General features: G+C 38.5%; 1 protein-coding gene across 2 annotated transcripts in view; it reads left to right on the forward strand.

Moving 5' to 3' along the window:
* Window positions 1-2,644: 2,644 nt before the first annotated feature.
* Window positions 2,645-17,837, forward strand: part of lmo3 (LIM domain only 3) — a 30,698-nt gene continuing 15,505 nt past the window's right edge. Inside the window, exons 1-2 of one of the 2 annotated variants that reach the window (XM_055055658.1) lie at window positions 2,645-2,937; window positions 7,028-7,241. In XM_055055658.1, coding sequence (XP_054911633.1) covers window positions 7,036-7,241 — 206 coding nt within the window. In that variant the 5' untranslated portion in view covers window positions 2,645-2,937; window positions 7,028-7,035. Of the gene's footprint in view, window positions 2,938-4,075; window positions 4,739-7,027; window positions 7,242-17,837 lie in introns of those variants that run through there. The other variant, XM_055055657.1, reaches the window with a different exon arrangement.

Raw genomic sequence — 17,837 nt, forward strand, 5'->3', positions numbered from 1 at the left:
TTGAAATAATTACTCTTATTGTGTGCCAATATTGAGGCACAGAGAGAGAGCAACAAACCTCTTTCCAGTTATCAAATGCATTGGGTCTGCGGAAGAAGGTGTATTCTATGCATGTCGACACTCTGACTGCTTGCATAATAAGTATCTCAATCTTCATCCTGGTAAAATATTTCTGCCAGAGTTCTCCACTTACTCACCTAGTGGGCTGAAGATGGACAGTGTCACCATGATGACTCCTTATTTTGTAGTCCTCTCCCAGCTGTTTGCTGTGGACTTAGTTCACATTTCACTATCTGCATAGGAGAGTTTCTACATAGTCTTACATTTAAGGAATGAAAGAAACACAAATATTGATAGATAGATTGATAGATTGATTCAGTTTTCAATTGTAGTTTTTCTGTTTTCAGATTATGGAGCTTGGTGGAGCAGAGTGACTCTAGCTGATTTGTCTTCAGTACCAGTGATGCTTCAATTCAGTTTGACGTTGTTTCAGGTGAGTTGCACAGCACAAAGTCAACTCTGTGCTGTTGAAAAACACTAACAGAAAGTTCTGGTTCTGTCCACCTTTCTTCCCAAAAGGTGTCCCACACAGCAGAGATCAGCGATAGTTAAGAATTCTCTGTGCTTTGTTCTGCCCTTACAAAAAATCCCATGAAATTCACATTACATGCACCACATTACAATCACATATAAATGTTTACACATGAATGACATGAGAATGTTGTGAGACACATGTAAAAGCACATGTATATGTGTGATTCTGGAATGCTTCATGGTAAAAACCCACGTGATCACATGGGAATTGCATGTTTTCACATGTGCATCCCATGTGTAACACATTTAGAATATATGATATACATGTAATGCACATGTGTATCATGTGATCCACATTTTTTACATGTATATCACATAAAACATGTTTATGACATGGTGTATATGTAATACACATATGAAAACGTGATACACATATAAAATGCATAAATGATCTGAACTTATATAGAGTTTTTCCAATCATTTTGACCACTCAAGCGCTTTAGAGTGTCATTCACCCATTCACACTCACAAATACACATTTATACACTGATATGTAGATCGATAGGTAATTTGAGCTTAAGTGCCTTGCCCAGGGGCACATCAACATGTGGTGGGGAAAGCTGGAATCGAACATTTAAGACAGTAAAATATGATACACGTGATATATAAAATATATAAAATCCAGGTGTATCACATGTAATAAACATGGCGGGTACACGTGATACACATGTGAATCTGATGTGAAAACATGGGTTTTTACAATGAAGCATTCCAAAATCATACACAAACATTTTACATGTGTCTCACATCAATCATATGTGAGAATTTGTATGAACCAAGCGTAAAATTTTTATGTGGTACATCATTTTCAGATGTGATTTTTGCATGTAAAATAATGAGATTTTCTTTTACATATTCAGTACAATCATCAGATCTTCACAAAGAAAAAATGTGGTGCATATGAGAAACATGTGATCACATGTTGAATAAACTATGGATCATATAAACAAAATACTTTATCACATGTGGAAAATGGAAACTACATCTGAAATTCATGGTTTTTTTTTTTCAAGCTTGGCATCACTTTATAAAGTTACAGTGCAGAATGTTGCATCCGGCACAGGAACATTCTGCATGTGTTCAGGCATAACAATGTTACATTTGTTTGGTGGTATGGGTTAGAGGCCCTCTGATCTCACACCCGGGTTACATTATGGGAGCGTGGTGGTGGCTTTGGAGGTGTCAGTGGGTTGTTGGAGTTATGGAAGGTTTGACGAGAAGGCAGAGAATGAAAATAGTTTATAAACGTAACATTACTGTGTTCCAGAGGGTTTTCAGCCTTAGAACTGCAGCTACACTGGAGATGGGTGGAACTAATGAGGACTTACCTCAATAGTTCGCAGTACCACACTGTCCAACCCGGTCTTCATTCTATTCAGACGTGTCTTTTCCATCAGAGGCCTTGTTTAATATGATTGTCAAAAAGTGTTCCCCCCTGACGAATATTATCATGTCAGTCTTATATGAAAAGTACTAACTTTTTCCTTTGCTCTCTCTCTGCCTCTCTCTCTCCATCATTGCCACTCATTCCCTTAGTTTCTTTCCCAGTGGAGAGAGAAGGCAAAGAGACAAAGAAGGTAAAGAAAAGTGAGTGAGTTCTGTTTGAGTGAGTGTAGCTTGTTGCCAAGTCTGGCTACACTACAAAGGTTAGCACATCTGACTGTCAATAGTATCTTGTGGGTGGGAGGGAATGAGGGAGGAGACATGGAGGTGAAATGGTGGAGGGAGGGGGCGGTCGCTTTGAGAGAAAGAGATACTTTGATATTTCGGAATGTTAGAAGGGTGAATGTGGAGAACAGGAGGTTGGGGATCTAATTACCGGGCCATAATTGGGGGCTGGGGAATAGGTTGCCGTCCTCTCAACTCACTGCAGATCAATTATGTTAAGAGAACATCTGTAAGTAGTGCTTAATGAGGTCCATTAGAGCAACATGCGCTGCCTTCCCTAACGGTGCTTGTCAGCTTCTTGGATGAGCTGGAGTGTGCTGCCGACTGGGGACCTGGTAGAGGGGCTTAAATAGGAGGGGAGGCTCAACATTGTACCGCTTTTTCTGTCAGAAAACCAAAGAGACACAGAGATACAGGGCAGGGAGAAGGAGAGAAGGCAGCAAAGGGGGAATGGAACGACTGTGAGCAAAATCCAGGATCTGCACTGTTTGATAGTGTGCTTTCAAGTCTGCTTGGCTGATTTTGAAACCATCTTCTAAGTTTGGTTGCTAAGTTTTCTCTAGAAGATCAGGAATTCACTCAATTTGAGAAAGTTGCCTCGTGGACAGTTTGTCTCCAAGTTAGGAACATCCGCAGCAGCATCCCTAGGCTCCCCTGGCTGCATCCCATTTCAAGGTAGGAGTCTCTGCCCTTTTCTCAGTGCAAGGACACAGACAGGACACCACTACTCCTCCGTGATAACCTAAAATCACACCAGGCTTGACCAGAAACTGTCTTCATCATCCATTTCCCCAGAACGAATGTAAGGTTTGGTGACCTGTTAGGACACAGAGAAGAGCTGGGGTCATGAACAAAACATACCTCCCTCTATCTCTCTCTCTCTCTCACTGTTCATCTCTGAGTGGATGGCAGGATCCTGGTGTTTCCAATTGATGTCGCCTTCTGTCTCCTTCTTCCATTCACAATGAGGATGACTTAGCTAATTGAGGGTAGAAGGGAAACGGGAGAGGTGTGGGAGCCCATTCTCCCACGCACACACACACCTCAGCAAATTGGATGATTACCGAGATAGGCAGTCTTAAAATAATTCAATCCATGACAAAACCTAATTACTGGCAGGTAATACCCTGTCAGCTTTAATGCATGTCATCACTCATCACAGCACGCAGAGAGCATTTTATGACCCATCTTATTACCGCTGCAGTTTAGGCTCAAGCCGCATGCCAACTATTGACTTGTGTCTCCTCCTACTGCCGTCTCCTCCTTCTGTGTGCTGGAGCGTTAAGAGAACAACCAGCATTTATCAGGGCATTAGAACACCATGGGTGTGCAAAAGGAAGCTAGGAGGCTATTGAGGTGGGTGAGTGTCATAGTCAAAACTGGTTCATTAATGGATGAGCAACAGATTAAAAAAAAAAAAAAAGCAAAGCACTACTCAATTCTCTATCTCCATGAATGAAGAATCATGATCTCAGAATGAAGTGATATTGATAAGTAGACCAGTTGGATAAGTTTTACATAATTTTTTCATAAGTTTTACATGATTTTATTAGACTAGAAGTCCCACTTTCTGAAAAGCCCTTTAAAAAGCACACAGCAATGTATTCGTTTGAATGGAAACAGAAGACATGCTAAAGTAGTAGTAGTGTGGAGCAGTAGAGTGACCTGCTTATAATGTCCACCCTGAACAGAAAAGACTACCCTACCCCAACCCATAACCCTTACCCTTCCAACACTTTTAGGTTCATTGTTGATCTTTGAATGATCCCGAAAATGTTCAGGTAATCATTTCAGGAGTTTGAAGATTTGCCGGAGACAGTGTAGTCTTCATTGTTTCAGAACGAGGCCTCAATACTTCTTCACCCGTCCTGTTCATGTTCTGTAGACAAATTCGATGGTGACTGAAAAAAAAAGTTGCTTCAAATTTCTAATTTAGATGGCAAGACACGAAGCGTAGCCTGTGTTCAAATGAGAACAAAGTAAATGCAGAGCGTATTAAATGATGAGGATTGGGTTGGAGACATCCAGCCTGCCTTCCTGCCTTGTGGTGCGTTGAAAGCGCCGATTGGCAAAGCGGCGTGCAGCAGGAGCCGCTGTGATTAGGCTGGCTGCCGGATCAGATGGTCTCTGCATCGCAGGGGGTGGGGGAAAGCATCTCTTTGTCATCCTGTCATTTGCGGCCAGCACCTCTCTGCGCACAGGCTGCATCTGCGATCGGTGATAAACGTGCTCTCACACGCCATGTGAGCGGAGAGCAGCGGCAGCCTCGCTTCCAGCTCCTCCGCCTGCTGTTCCGTCGGCCGCTGCTTGCCTCGCTTCGCCTCTTCTCTCTCCGCCGCCGTGCTGGATTGTTCTGTGTCTAACAAAGCCCGGTCTCAGGCTGCTCGCAGACAGCTGCTCTCGGAACTCGGTGGCTTCGGGTTGAATGGTGGTGCTCCAGTGGCTCAGCAAATGCAGAAAAGGGAGCAAAGTTTCGGTAAGACGTTTTCTTTGGCTTTTCGTTGGTCGGGCGCCGGCGCAGGCTGCGCTTCGCGTGTTTCGGTGTTTTTCTGGAAGAAATTCCCCGCGTGTCTGTGGAAGGTGACGAGACCTGCATCTGCTGCTGCTCCAACCCTCCGCCACATCCACCGGCAGCCCTGCATGTCTACAACATCACACACACGGGATGCTGGTGCTCTGATGCCTATGATGAGGGGTTCGCTGTGTTTGATTGGAACACAAATTGGGTCTGGTTACAATCGCCATGATATTGGACTTAACTTACTGTGGGCTACCATAGCAACAGTAATTAAAGTGATGGTGAAATGTCAGCATCTTTTCACCGATCGCCCGGCAGCTGGATGGTCTGCTGGATGGAGCAGACGTGTCGGGCAGAACCCGGAGCCAGCAGCACCACAGCCCGGTACCGCCGGACTGTGGTGCTCTGTCTCACTTTATTACAAACTTCCCTTTCCTATCATAAAAGCCAAGTGAACAAATCCAGCCCATGGCTCTCACTCTCTACTGATTGCAAAGCAAAGAGGAGGGCGCAGACTCCTTCTCCCTGTGCGTTGGTAATGAGCAGCAGGACTTTGTAGTGCTAACGAGGGCGGACGGATCAGCGGTGCTTAGTGGACAGCAGCCGAGGCGCATTGCTGTCTAAATCCAGCCAATTAACAAATCAGCAGCCAACACCGGAACAAATGAGCTGACAATCCTGTTGCACACTTCTTTGATCCTGTGCACATTTGTTTTATTCAGATCTGAAGCCTGCAGTGGACTTTTTTTAGGCGGTAGAGAATAACTTTGAACAGCCTGGGGCAGCAGCATGCTCTGCACCTTTTAAGGACATTTCAAGATAGTTAACAACAGAGAAGCAGCCCAGATGTTTGCGTGATTTTCAGATTAAAGTTGCTTCACACATCATCAACCAGATGCCACATGAGCAACTTGTCTCCTGCCAGGAAATTAGCGTCAGTCACTTGCTCCAAGAAATCCCCAAAATTGAGGTGAAATTCAGGCATTTGTGTAATTAAAAGTGACCCAAACTACCGTACTTCATTTTAAAGAAGAAACAAGTTGTGCCCGTGTGCGTGCATGCTGAATGGGGGACAAAGAGGAGTGAGACTGTGGTGCTCCTCAGGGAATGGAAGGAGAATACTAATTTAAAGCCTCATTGTGAGGCAGCTCCTAGCACCCACAGGGCCAACAAAGGCTCTCCACAGTGAGCTGAGGCCAAACAATACACAGCACTGCTTGGAACCACGCCTCTTTACACTTACACACACACGCACACACACGTCCTCGCATACACATCAGGTCAAGTTAAAATGGGCCATATTGGAGGTGGTGGCTTTGTGTGTGTGCCTGTTGGTCTCAAAGGCAGTTTAAACAGAGCTGTGAGTTTGTTTGTAATGATCTTATGTTTCAGTGGACAACGCGCTCAGTTTACTCACACTGAAACAGTTTGTGTATGTTTTAGATTTCTAATTCAGTCTTTAAGCACTGAGATTAATAGTTCCTCTCACACAAACAATCTTTCACCTGGAGTAAAGCTGCAGCCGTGCAGTCGGCAAAAACCAAAACAAAAAAAACCCCAAAACTGCTGTTTGTAAGAAAAGCGTGAATCACAGGATGAGTTACAGTAAGTGACCCAAAGAAATCAGTAAAATGCAGACAATAAGGCTGTGTTAATGTGAACCATACAGGACGAGTTTGGTTTGATTTAAACAGATCAGTTCCTCCAGCAGGAACACATTTAGTCTGTTACTCCACTCCGAGAGAACAGAATGATTTTACAGGAGATAAATGAATGAATCACTTTTGGTGTGAAATGGATGGTCATTAAAGACACTTTTATTTTTTGCCAGTTGATCAGATTTACCTGAAAACATCCAAGACCAAATCTGTTTTTCAGTTTTCATTTTAGTCTTACAAATTCAACTGTAACTGAACTTATGTTAACCCAGCAGATGATTCATTATGGATTATATAGTATTTCACTTAAGTATACATGTCACAATGTCTACAGACAGTGGCTGTATTTTAGCTGTGACTTCAGTAGAATTTCATAAACATATTTTTTGTTAAACAACTTGTTAAATTGAAACAATATTTTACACTCCGGCCACTCCCTGACTTTAATTCTGCTCAGTGTTTTGTTGTGTGTTTTAAAAAAAACAACAGAACAAAAGAACAAACTGAAATAAAATAAAAATAAACAGTGAAATTGCGTTCTAGAGTGTTTCAGTGTTTCAGTGTTTGATGAGTTTGTCTGTGCTTCCAGGTATACAAATGCTCACTGTCCAGCCGGACGCAAAGCCAAAAGGCTGTGCCGGCTGCAACCGGAAGATCAAGGACCGCTACCTGCTGAAGGCTCTTGATAAATATTGGCATGAGGATTGCCTGAAGTGTGCCTGCTGTGACTGTAGGCTGGGCGAGGTGGGATCTACGCTCTACACCAAAGCCAACCTCATCCTGTGCCGGAGAGACTACCTCCGGTAAGAAACGCTGACGTCTTCTGACCGCTCTACACCTTACAGTTCGAAATGGTGCACAAAGCGCAAATTCACTGAAATTATTTTCCACTTATTTAGAATTTGGGTTTTTAAAGAACTTGAAGATGCTTCTTAGAAAACGGCTTTAAATTTTTCCAGATTAGTCTGCTGTGGAACTGCAGTGGCATGCACTTGGTTATTCTTTTCAGTGAAACTGATTTGTGTTTTGTTGCTTTGAAAAAAATCAGTTTATTTTTTTGTGTGTCTGTGTTTGTATTTTTTTGTAGTTTTGTGATAGGAGTGTAGTTATTTAAATCTGCAAATTAGGTCAAACTGACTAACTACAAGAAGGTCCAAATACTGTCAAAATGGCAAAAATCTGTCATGTTTAAAAATAAGCCTGAACCAAAGTAATGCTTTATTGTTTTTCAAAACATAAGCATTGTAAGAATTAGATACTGTTATCTATCTTAATTTGGAGTGCTCATTAACACAGCCTGCACTCTTCTTCCCTGCAACAAAACAGGAAATTGTAACTATGCGTCTGTGATGGCATAATTAGCAATTAGAATTCAAAAATTTTGATTTTTATTAATGTGTGCAATGAAGTAACAGTTAAAACAGCAGCCACAGAAGGAGACAGTAACTCCCTGAAACAGCAACATAAACATATTGTTAATGCATTTAAGGAAAATATTGAGTGATTTTGTCTTTGGAACACATTTTCTTTTTCCTTTGACACATTTTTGATACAATAAATCGAATCTTGTTTTTAATCACTTTTGTCAATAACATCTGTAAATTCTAAACAGCGTAAAGAATAGAAATTCACTTTAAAAAAATGGAGCATAAATACTGCTTGTTAAATTCTGGCAGATATTATTATCTTCATTATTTGAACTCTTCTGCCTGCTCACACATTGTGCTGAATGTTTTTCATCTGAATCGTCTCATTTTTAATAAGACGTTGTATCCAGTGGATTAAAGAAAAACATTAAGAAATGAAGAAAACCAAAATGAATCCAAAGAGTCATAAACTATGAAGTGATTTCTGGAAGGCTTTTAGCTAACCACATCGAAAGTCTGGTTAATAATCAGATAATGGGGAATCAATTCACATGGAGTTATCTTATTTATGGTGGATGTAAACAAAGTTAAAAGTAAAATGATAAGTGACACAAAGTGAGGCTGCAAAGTTCTCAAGATAATTTTCTGATGTTTTTCTGGAAGAGAAAAACTACTCTCCAAATGAAATTATGTCATGAGTTTACTTATTTTTTGGATTTAGCAGAATGAATTGAGTGAGCTGATGTTGTTTTGTTATAACATTTAAATCTGTGCCTTTATAAATATTAACTTTGCCCAAGAACTTGAACCTAAGAGGGCTGCTTTACATAAAGAGCTTGAACTGAGTGTGATTCATTGTGATTGAATATTTATTCTATTCTGGATTTTTTTTATTCAGAAAGAAACGTCACCAGTGTTTTCTTTCTTTTTTTTTAAATACCACCTTGGATCTGAAATTTCTGTCCATCATACATGCCAGTCTAAAGGCATAGATCGCTCTGTGCATAGGCATAGATTAATATTCATAAGCGTGCTTGTTGCCCAGATGTTTGGACCAACAGAGTACAAACAGAATGGCAACATCTGGAATGCCTTTTACACTGGAAGATGACGACAGCTGAAGAGCTCAAGTTTAACATGCATCATGTACAGAAACATGGTATAAATCAACGTAGTAAAACTCGACCCTAAAACAACTTTTTTTGTTGTTGATAAACTGTCTAAACAGGTTCTTTAGGATTCTGTCTTGATATTTCTGTGCAAAGTTTGACATTTTTTGTGCAGTTTGCTTAGTTTGCCTGAAACCGTCTTTCTTCTGGAGTTGGAGTAGCTAGCGTTGCCGTGGCATCTTTACAATCACAATCATACTTGTGATTGTAAAGCACAAGTATGTGCTTTACATACTTGTGCTTGTAAAGCACAAGTATGTATGTGATTGTAAAGCACAAGTATGTGCTTTACAATCACATACTTGTAAAGCTTCACTCAGCTTTACAAGTGAAGCTGAGTGAAGCTTGTAAAGCTTCACTCAGCTTTACAAGTATGTGATTTATTTGCAATGTTGACATGGAGTGGAATGGATCTGCTCTGCTCTGACTGTTGGTGAAGGTTTGATGTTGAACTGATGATTGTCAGACTGAGGAAGAAGGAGAAGCTAATGGAGGCTAATGGCCGCTCTCGCTGGTAGCTCAGGACAGACAAGTTGAAGCTGAGCTGCAGAGCGTTGTCACCAATAGCACAGTTTCTAGATTCATCACTAGCTGTTCTTTTGAAAAAATGTCACTAGGAGTCTGAAAAAATTGATAGTTAGAAAGTGGACAAGTTAACTGAGTTATTTTCATTCTACTCATAGCTCCACTAATCTCTTTAAAATAACAAAACATAAAAAACAAAACACTTTGATGTGAAGTCTTCTTCATATTCAGTACATTTTCAGTTGGCAAGTACCTATTTATGACCATTACAGTGTACATATCACATATTAATAACCTGAATCAGCAGATCACAAACAAAATCAGCAGTTCAGAGATGTTTCCCCCAAAACACACTAAACAGTAACATTATGAAGCGGCTCATGCAGTAGTCCACACAGCAACAGAACACAAATGGTGTCTCTGACGTAAAACCCTCAGTGATCTGAATGTAACGGATCACTGCAAACTTCCTCCGGTTGTTCCCACTGGAGCCTGTCATCGCTTCTCACACCACAATCAAACATGAGCTGAATCCACGTACAATTACAGCAAACAGAAAGATAATATTTCATTTAACATACAGATGTTATTGTCCTTCAAATAAGAATGTGGCTTATTTAAACACCATATAAATATGTTGATCGACCCACTGGGTTTTTACAGATGCCAGCATGAAGTTACTGTACTTCTGACTTGGTGGGGTTTTTAAATGGTAAAAATAATAGTGATGATAACAAAATAAGGGCACACAGTAGCACTGATACTCTTATTGAGAAAGTGCCACTGACTGCTGAGGTAAACTCGTGAGTGTCTGAATGTTCTGTGTTGTGGTGTGTTTACATTTTAAAGATAAGGGATCATGTCATGTATTGTACGTTCATATTTTTGTCCTGCTGAGAAAAATCATGAATCTGCAAAGATGTTGCAGTCGCTGGTCTGGCTCCTTTACACCGATGAAGTGCAGAGTACATAGTGGTGAGTTTGGCTGCATTTCTACAGTAAACTCCTCACTTATAAGCTCTTATCCAGCACTGATATTCCTCCATGTTCTGTTGGGGTTTTAAAGATGGAATAAAAAACCCTATCTCCATTCATACTCTCCCAATCACCTTGCTGTGAATCCCTCAGGCTTAAACAGCATTGTTTTGTTGCTACCATAATTCTGTTGAGAAATGGATTTGTCTTGTTCTCCACACAGATATTACCGCTGGCTTTCATTGTTCTGAATGAATATGGCTGTTGTAGGATTTTGACATCATTAGTGACGAGAGCCATTAAAGTTGCAGGGCAGGCATCCTATAAAAACCCGACTGATGCTTTTGAACCATAAAAAATGAAGTACTGACCTGCACATTCAATGTCTGTTGATGATTACAATAATGGCACTCATCAAAATGTTTGTTTTTGGTTTTCTAAATCTTTGAGTGCTTGTTGTTTTTTTATTACTTTGTATTTTTGTGTTTTTATAATGTATAGCACTTTGAACTGCCTTGTTGTTACAAATTAGCTTAATCTATTGATAATTACTCAATTGGAGGCTTTATCCTCTGATGGCAAAATAAAGTCAGTGCAGCTCCAAAGTCCATGGTCCTTTCAAAATCATAGATGAAATCTGCCTTATAGTTCTACATTTCAGATTTATTTTTGCTTTCTGAAAATAGAACATTAGAAATGTGACTGGGATAGTGCCAAGTCATTTTCATAAAAGAAAGATAATGAAGATTTTATGTGGCAAAGAAAGGCACAGAAGAAAGGGTTTGGTTATGCATTTGATGCTATGCATTGTGAAAAGAGATTGTGAAATTGTGAAAGTTCCATATACCCATATACTACAAAATGGACATATAACGGAATATAACCATTCCGTGATACAAGAATATAATAAAACAAGAATATAACAAAAAATGTTATGACAAATGAAGTATGCACTGGTATGGATTGGTACTGGAGTCTGACTCAGAGTTGGGAGAAGGGCAAACACCCATCTGACGGTGTCAAGTGCGCAGAAACTGAAAGAAGATAGTTTATTTGAGGATTCAGTCAAAACAAAGCATGCATCTATCTGCCAAAGAAAAGCATCTGTATATCCAACTGAGGTGAAGAAAAAAATTCAAGCAGTAACGCTTCTGTTCACTTGTGAGAGTTTTGGCTATGCCTAAACAACTGCTTCTGTGCTTGTTTGAGTCTGAGTGGGGAACAAAGTTATAAACAACCATGATGCTTGAAATGTCATAATGTTTACCATTCACTAATAGCCTCTCTACAAATACCAAATATGACCAACAGAACTGACAAAAGTAAGCTAGTAACGGATTCATTTGGTGACAACAGTTCAACAATTGTTGGCTTTGCTGTTTGTGATGCCAAGAACAATCACTTGAAGACGGTGACACTATTTTAAAAAGTTCCACTTAACTCTACGCTAATGTGCTTGACTACAACATTTAGCTTCTTCAGCAAAAACCTTTTGTGATGGACTTTGTGGAGGATGTTAATGATTATCTGCTGAACAAAAGTCAAGCCAGTGTGGTGGCATACGATTGTGTAAAGCATGACATAACTCTTCATTTAATGTTTTGGATATCTGATTTTCTTTTGTTGTTTTTAATAGCTGCAAGCTATCATCATCAGAATTGTTGTTTGTAAAACAAACTTATTTAATTAGCCTCACTTTCAATTTAATTCAACTGTATTGAACTTCCAAGGAAAAAAAATTGTAGTGATATTCTCCTTTATTGAGATGCACCTCAGCACCATATGGCCATAGTTCCTCCTTCTAATTATCTTTAGCCCTTTTTATTTTACATTTTCTTGACTCTCCCACATATAGAAATATCTACCAATGTTAATAGACCAGAAGTGACCATGGGTGTTATTTATACTTATTGAGAAGGGGAAATATATTAGTTTTAGTTGATTTGCCGAGTGCACTGGAAAAATAAATGAGATGGGCATTCATTATATACTTTAATCTGTACGCCTAGTCAGCCCCATGCTGCTTAGCAGGGTGGCATGTTATTAGGCGTGACATAACCAGGGTTAATAGAATTCTTCAGGGGTCCGCCGACCTGAGTGATGTGATCCAACCAGCAGCCAAATAGTAATCCTGCATCACAACACGGGCACAAAACAGAAAAAAACTAACAGGAGGGAAAAAATTATGCTGCTGCAATTCCTGTGTGTTTGAGTGAGATGTTCAAAGAGGAATGTTTTACATATCTGTAGGCATGTAGCTCCAAACATAATTACAGGTTTGATCTCTCAGAGTTTGATTTGTGCTCTGCTGTCTCTGAACGTCATCAACTAAACCCTAGTAAGATCATCCTAACAGTGTATGATTCATCTGATGCAGAACCTCCACTCACTATCCTGATGATGGTGGGATTTTACTGTTTATGTTATTTGAAAAGTCCAAACTAATATTGTTTGTAATATGGAGGAGGACAGTAGTATGAATGACACATCTAGCTTGAAATTTGCTAAGAAACAGGAGACAGCAGTACTGCAACCTGCACAATGCAATCACTGTCTTTATTCCAGGGCCAGGTGGAGGCTTGACAAAACTGTTGAGCGTCAGTTTTAATAGAAAACTGTAAAGTCCAAAAACCCATTTTGAAGGCAGCATTTGAAAAAAAAAGAAACTCACTTTATTCCGATCTATTCATTCACTCTTTAATCCAACTTCAATTTTCCTCTACACTGGTTTTACTAAAATTGTGAATGTAAGCAAGCTCCCCAGAAACATGACTGGATTTAATAACAGTTTGGAAAGCCAGCCACCTCTAACAGACAACAGCATGGTTCACTGTAGGACATGTTCTTATTTACTCTCAGAATCAACTTTGTAATCTGCATCCATCTTATGGCTCTGTTTATTAATGGAAATTATTTTCTTTTTTTTCACATATTACATTACATGACTGTTGTATAGTATTCTTAGTTTGTTTGTTTTTTGTTGTTTCATTCTTTCTTCTTTTAACAATTTTTATGACCTAGACTAAACAAATAAAAATTTAAATACATTTTGAAAATACTTTATTTATCCCAAAAGGGAAATTAGATGATGTTGTAACTCACATCTTGAAAGTATCTTTAAAGAGCTGTCGTGGATACTGATGCTGTGAACGGTAGCAGTCAGTGTTTCAATTAATGTGAAGATTCCTCTGACTGAAAATTCTTGTTGTATGTCAGTCATGACATTCTAACAGCTCACTTTCTGGGCAGCAGAGGTTAATATTCCACAATAATACACTGGCTGACACTTTCACTTGTTGGCATATTTGTTGTTTCTCATTTGTTCAAAACAAATAAGTTTAATTAATTAAACTACGACAACATCTTAGTCTTCTTGATCTTTTCAAAAATGGCTTTTATTCCTGTTGCAATCTATTCAGTATGGAAAATAAATACTGAACATGTCTGTTTTTGTTCAGTAAATATAACTCTAAAGGGAATTGTGATATTAATTTTACATCTGAAGATGGGAACAGCTCAAGTAATCTACACATACAACAAAATAAAATGGAATGGCAAAGGGAATAAATCATAGAAAACATAAAGAAAAAATAGTGGGGGGGAAAAAAAGCCTACAGCAGCCAGAAACCTGCTGCTGTAGGTTTCTGGCTACAGCAGCAGGTAGCCAGCATTCCATTGCAATGCCTTCCATTGCAAATGTCAGTTAAGTCATAACTAATGATAACTAATAAATTGCTAAAAGTATTTCTTCATGGGTTAAACAAAGTAGGTCCCTCAAGATCATTGGATCATTTTTCTAAAACATTGGCTACTGACAGCACTTCTTACAGGCATGTTTCTGAACTTCACAATGAGCATTCCTTGCATCCACCTGATAGTGGAATATTAAAGAAATCCATCCATCCAAAAATGTTTTTTTTTTTTTTAGCAAAGTAATTAGTTTTCATTATCCATGGACTAAAATAAAAAATAAAAATTCTAATCTATATTTCTATTTGCTGATGAGAAACAGTATTAGAGACGGGATCTGACATACAGCAAAGAATAGTTCAGTTCTACTGATTAGAAATAATAGGACTTTGGCTAGAATAAAGAATGACGTTCTTCAACTAATCACTCAACCGTTGTACAAGATTTTTATCTGACTTTCCCATCATCCTGTCTGGAAAAGATTCTCCTTTGCTTATCTGACACCTAGTTATCTTTTCATAAAATGCAGACCAGAGGGCATGAACAATAGATCCTTCTTGTGTCTTAAATGCTAACTGATCAATAACATAAATAATTCCACCTTTGCAGCTGAAGAATCTGTTCAACACTTCAGGCTGAACTTGGTCTACTGACTTGCACAAACCCTAAGTAGAATTATACCTTACGGAAATACAGGAGGCACCGTTGTCTTGGAACCCTGAACTCAGAAATATGTATGTCTTGCTCATAAGCTATTTCTTCTCCCTTTTCCCAAAATTTCACATCACATCTAGAAGGGCCAATCAACCATCAGATGATGCACACAGGATGTATATCATAAAGGACAAATTGAGTTTTGAGTACCAACTCAGCTTACCTTGTGAAATGGGAAACATGTTTTTCACAGGGTCAAGGAAAACCCTTTACATCAAAATAATAGCTCATGAAACATAAAAACTAGCATAGCAACATAAATCTAGCTTCTTCCTTTATCACTCCAAGAGCTTTGGTTCAGAAGTCAGGCAGGGATATTTAGACCACTGAACATTAGAAAGTGTTCGCTGTACTGTGGATTTTAATGCCATGAAGGGAAAACATTCTGGAGATGTTTTGTCCTCTGCAGAGGGAGACTAGTGGATCAACCCTCTCCTCTGCCTACTGGCTAATGCTAAGGAAGCATTTAGCTTGGAAGTTTGTGGTTAGAATAACTAAACTCAGGTTAAATTATGTATTCAATGTCTCAGTATGATAAACCTTAACCTTAACCTCTGGATAAAATGTCACATCCAGAAATAAAGCTTTAAACACCATTTTCAGCTTAATAAAACCTGCTTCACAGTCCTGAAGTAAAAGACCATTGATATTTTTTAGGTTTGTATTTTTAAATTAGGAATATTAGATAAAAAATATCTATTTTACTTTTATCTTTTGCAAATAAGCCATTATACATCTAAGCGATGCTTTCTTGTTGAATACCTTAAAGAAGAGATTGTGTCGGATTTGCCAGTCCCAAAAGAATCCCGTCTCAACAGCTTGTTATTACAATAGAGCACTTGGCGTACATAAAGGTCTCTCCTGCTTAAGCTTTTAGGGAAACTCGAAGAAGGAGATTGCGGCACTCAGTCCTGTCATTCTTGCCACTTTATACCTTTTTATTCTTTCATCCTTCACAAACACACCAAAACACTCCTCTCTCCTCATTTTCCTTTTAGGTCTCAATCCCATGGCAGTCTTTGATGCTGATAATTAGGCTCTGCATCACTTAAGAGAAGTAGTAGATGACCACTTGATTGTAATTACACACAAGCTTCCATGCACCACACCCCACAAGAACCCATTCTATTCCCCTGCCTAAACACGGCGTCTAGCTTCATGAAGCCAGACAAAACTGTCAACTACTCCTTTGAGTAAGACATTATTGATACCTGACTGAGAAATATGTTATTTCGTGATACATCTAAAAGATGATTAAAGGAATGAAGCTGTTTATTGAAATAATGCCTCCTTTATGTCAGAGGAGTTGCTCTTCTTTAACAAAAAAAAAAAAGAAGAAAGAAATAGAGTACTGGCAGGAGTAAGGGAAATGCTATAATGTATTTTTTTATTATAAAAAAAAGTTAAATTTCAAGAATTCTATCATTTGTGCATAGAAGTCATTGGCATGGGAATAACAAAAGTTTAACATATAGCTTATAAGTCAAGTTGGAGTGCATGGATTGGGATTGGAAGCAGAGCATCAGTTCTTCACTAAGAACTGATCATCTTTGTGAGTCCTACTGCTTTATCTGCCTGCCAGAGCACTTAGAGCGAAGGAGAGCAGTAAGATTTTCATCAAGTTAGGTTAGACCTTAGTCGTGCAGTCATTGTGTATCAAACTCCAGCTCATGGTGCAATTTGTTCTGCCAATATCTCTCAAACAAAATTGGTTTTATTGAGGCACACAGCCATATGTGTAATTTGATTTGATCCAAGGAATGAAATGATCTGATCCTCCTCAGATCTTCCTCTTCATATTTTAATTCATCAGTAAAAGTCTAAAATCTAGTGCTTGACTTTTTTCTGTTTTTTTTTTCTTTGTGCAAATAAAATACAGCCAACATTTTAATATGGTATTTACCAGAGTTTTATCTGGCATATGCCAAATGAAAAAGTGAAAAAGTACAACGTTTTACTTTTTTATGAATATAATTTTTAACAACTTTACAAAATAATTATATTGATTTGAAATGTGCCTCAATATTCCGGAATTTGTTTAATTATATTAAATATGGAATTTGATTAGAATTAAAATGCATCTTAACAATTAAGATGCATTCTTTGCGCATTTTGCTACAAAAGTACTTATTTATAATGTTTGTCTGTTTTTAAAAACAAATTATTAGTCATCATCATTGTGTCACTAAACTTGAACTCTTTTAGTCATCACTTCAAGTCATATTCACTCAATGTAATTGAGTACAAAAGCAAAAACTAGTCTGTCAGTGTGAACACCTGGTCTTTTGAAAATCTGTCCTCAGCTTTACTGAGACGGTGACGACTGCCCTGGTGAGGTGTGTCGGTGTGAAGCTGAGCACGGAGCTGGTGGCCAGCTTTGTGTCATGATGTAGGAAAAATGATCTTATGTTGAATGTGAAAAGATTGTAGATTTTCGAAGAAACAAGAATATGACTGAAACAAATAGAACAGCGTAAACACAATTGATAAGCAACCGTTTAAAAAAAATAGACAAGAAAGCTAACTCAAATGCAGGTCTGCTATTGGTTACAGGGTCTTTCATGTGTTCCATGTGAAAAGTTTTAATTACAGCAGCCTTTAAAGGGATCCATTATTAGTTGAACACATTAAGCCAAATATGTTGTAATTTTCATATGAACTAAAACAAAATGATGTTCGCGATAATTGTTTTGAAGTAATTAAGAGTTTTTACAAATCTATTGTTATATTTTTCACCCATTGAACATCACAATTTTTTTCTCCTGCACAATGCATGCTGGGTCCAAGGATTTGGATAATAATAATAATAATAATAATAATAATAATAATAATAATAATAATAATAATAATAATAATAATAATAATAATAATGGAGGAACTGGGTTCCTGTCTAAGAAAGAAATTCAAATAATTGAATTTGAATTCAGTCATAACCCAACTGCTTCATGCTACTCGATGA

The sequence above is a fragment of the Poeciliopsis prolifica genome, unplaced genomic scaffold, assembly GCF_027474105.1.
Source record: "Poeciliopsis prolifica strain line A6 unplaced genomic scaffold, Auburn_PproV2 SCAFFOLD042, whole genome shotgun sequence".
Classification (NCBI taxonomy): domain Eukaryota; kingdom Metazoa; phylum Chordata; class Actinopteri; order Cyprinodontiformes; family Poeciliidae; genus Poeciliopsis; species Poeciliopsis prolifica.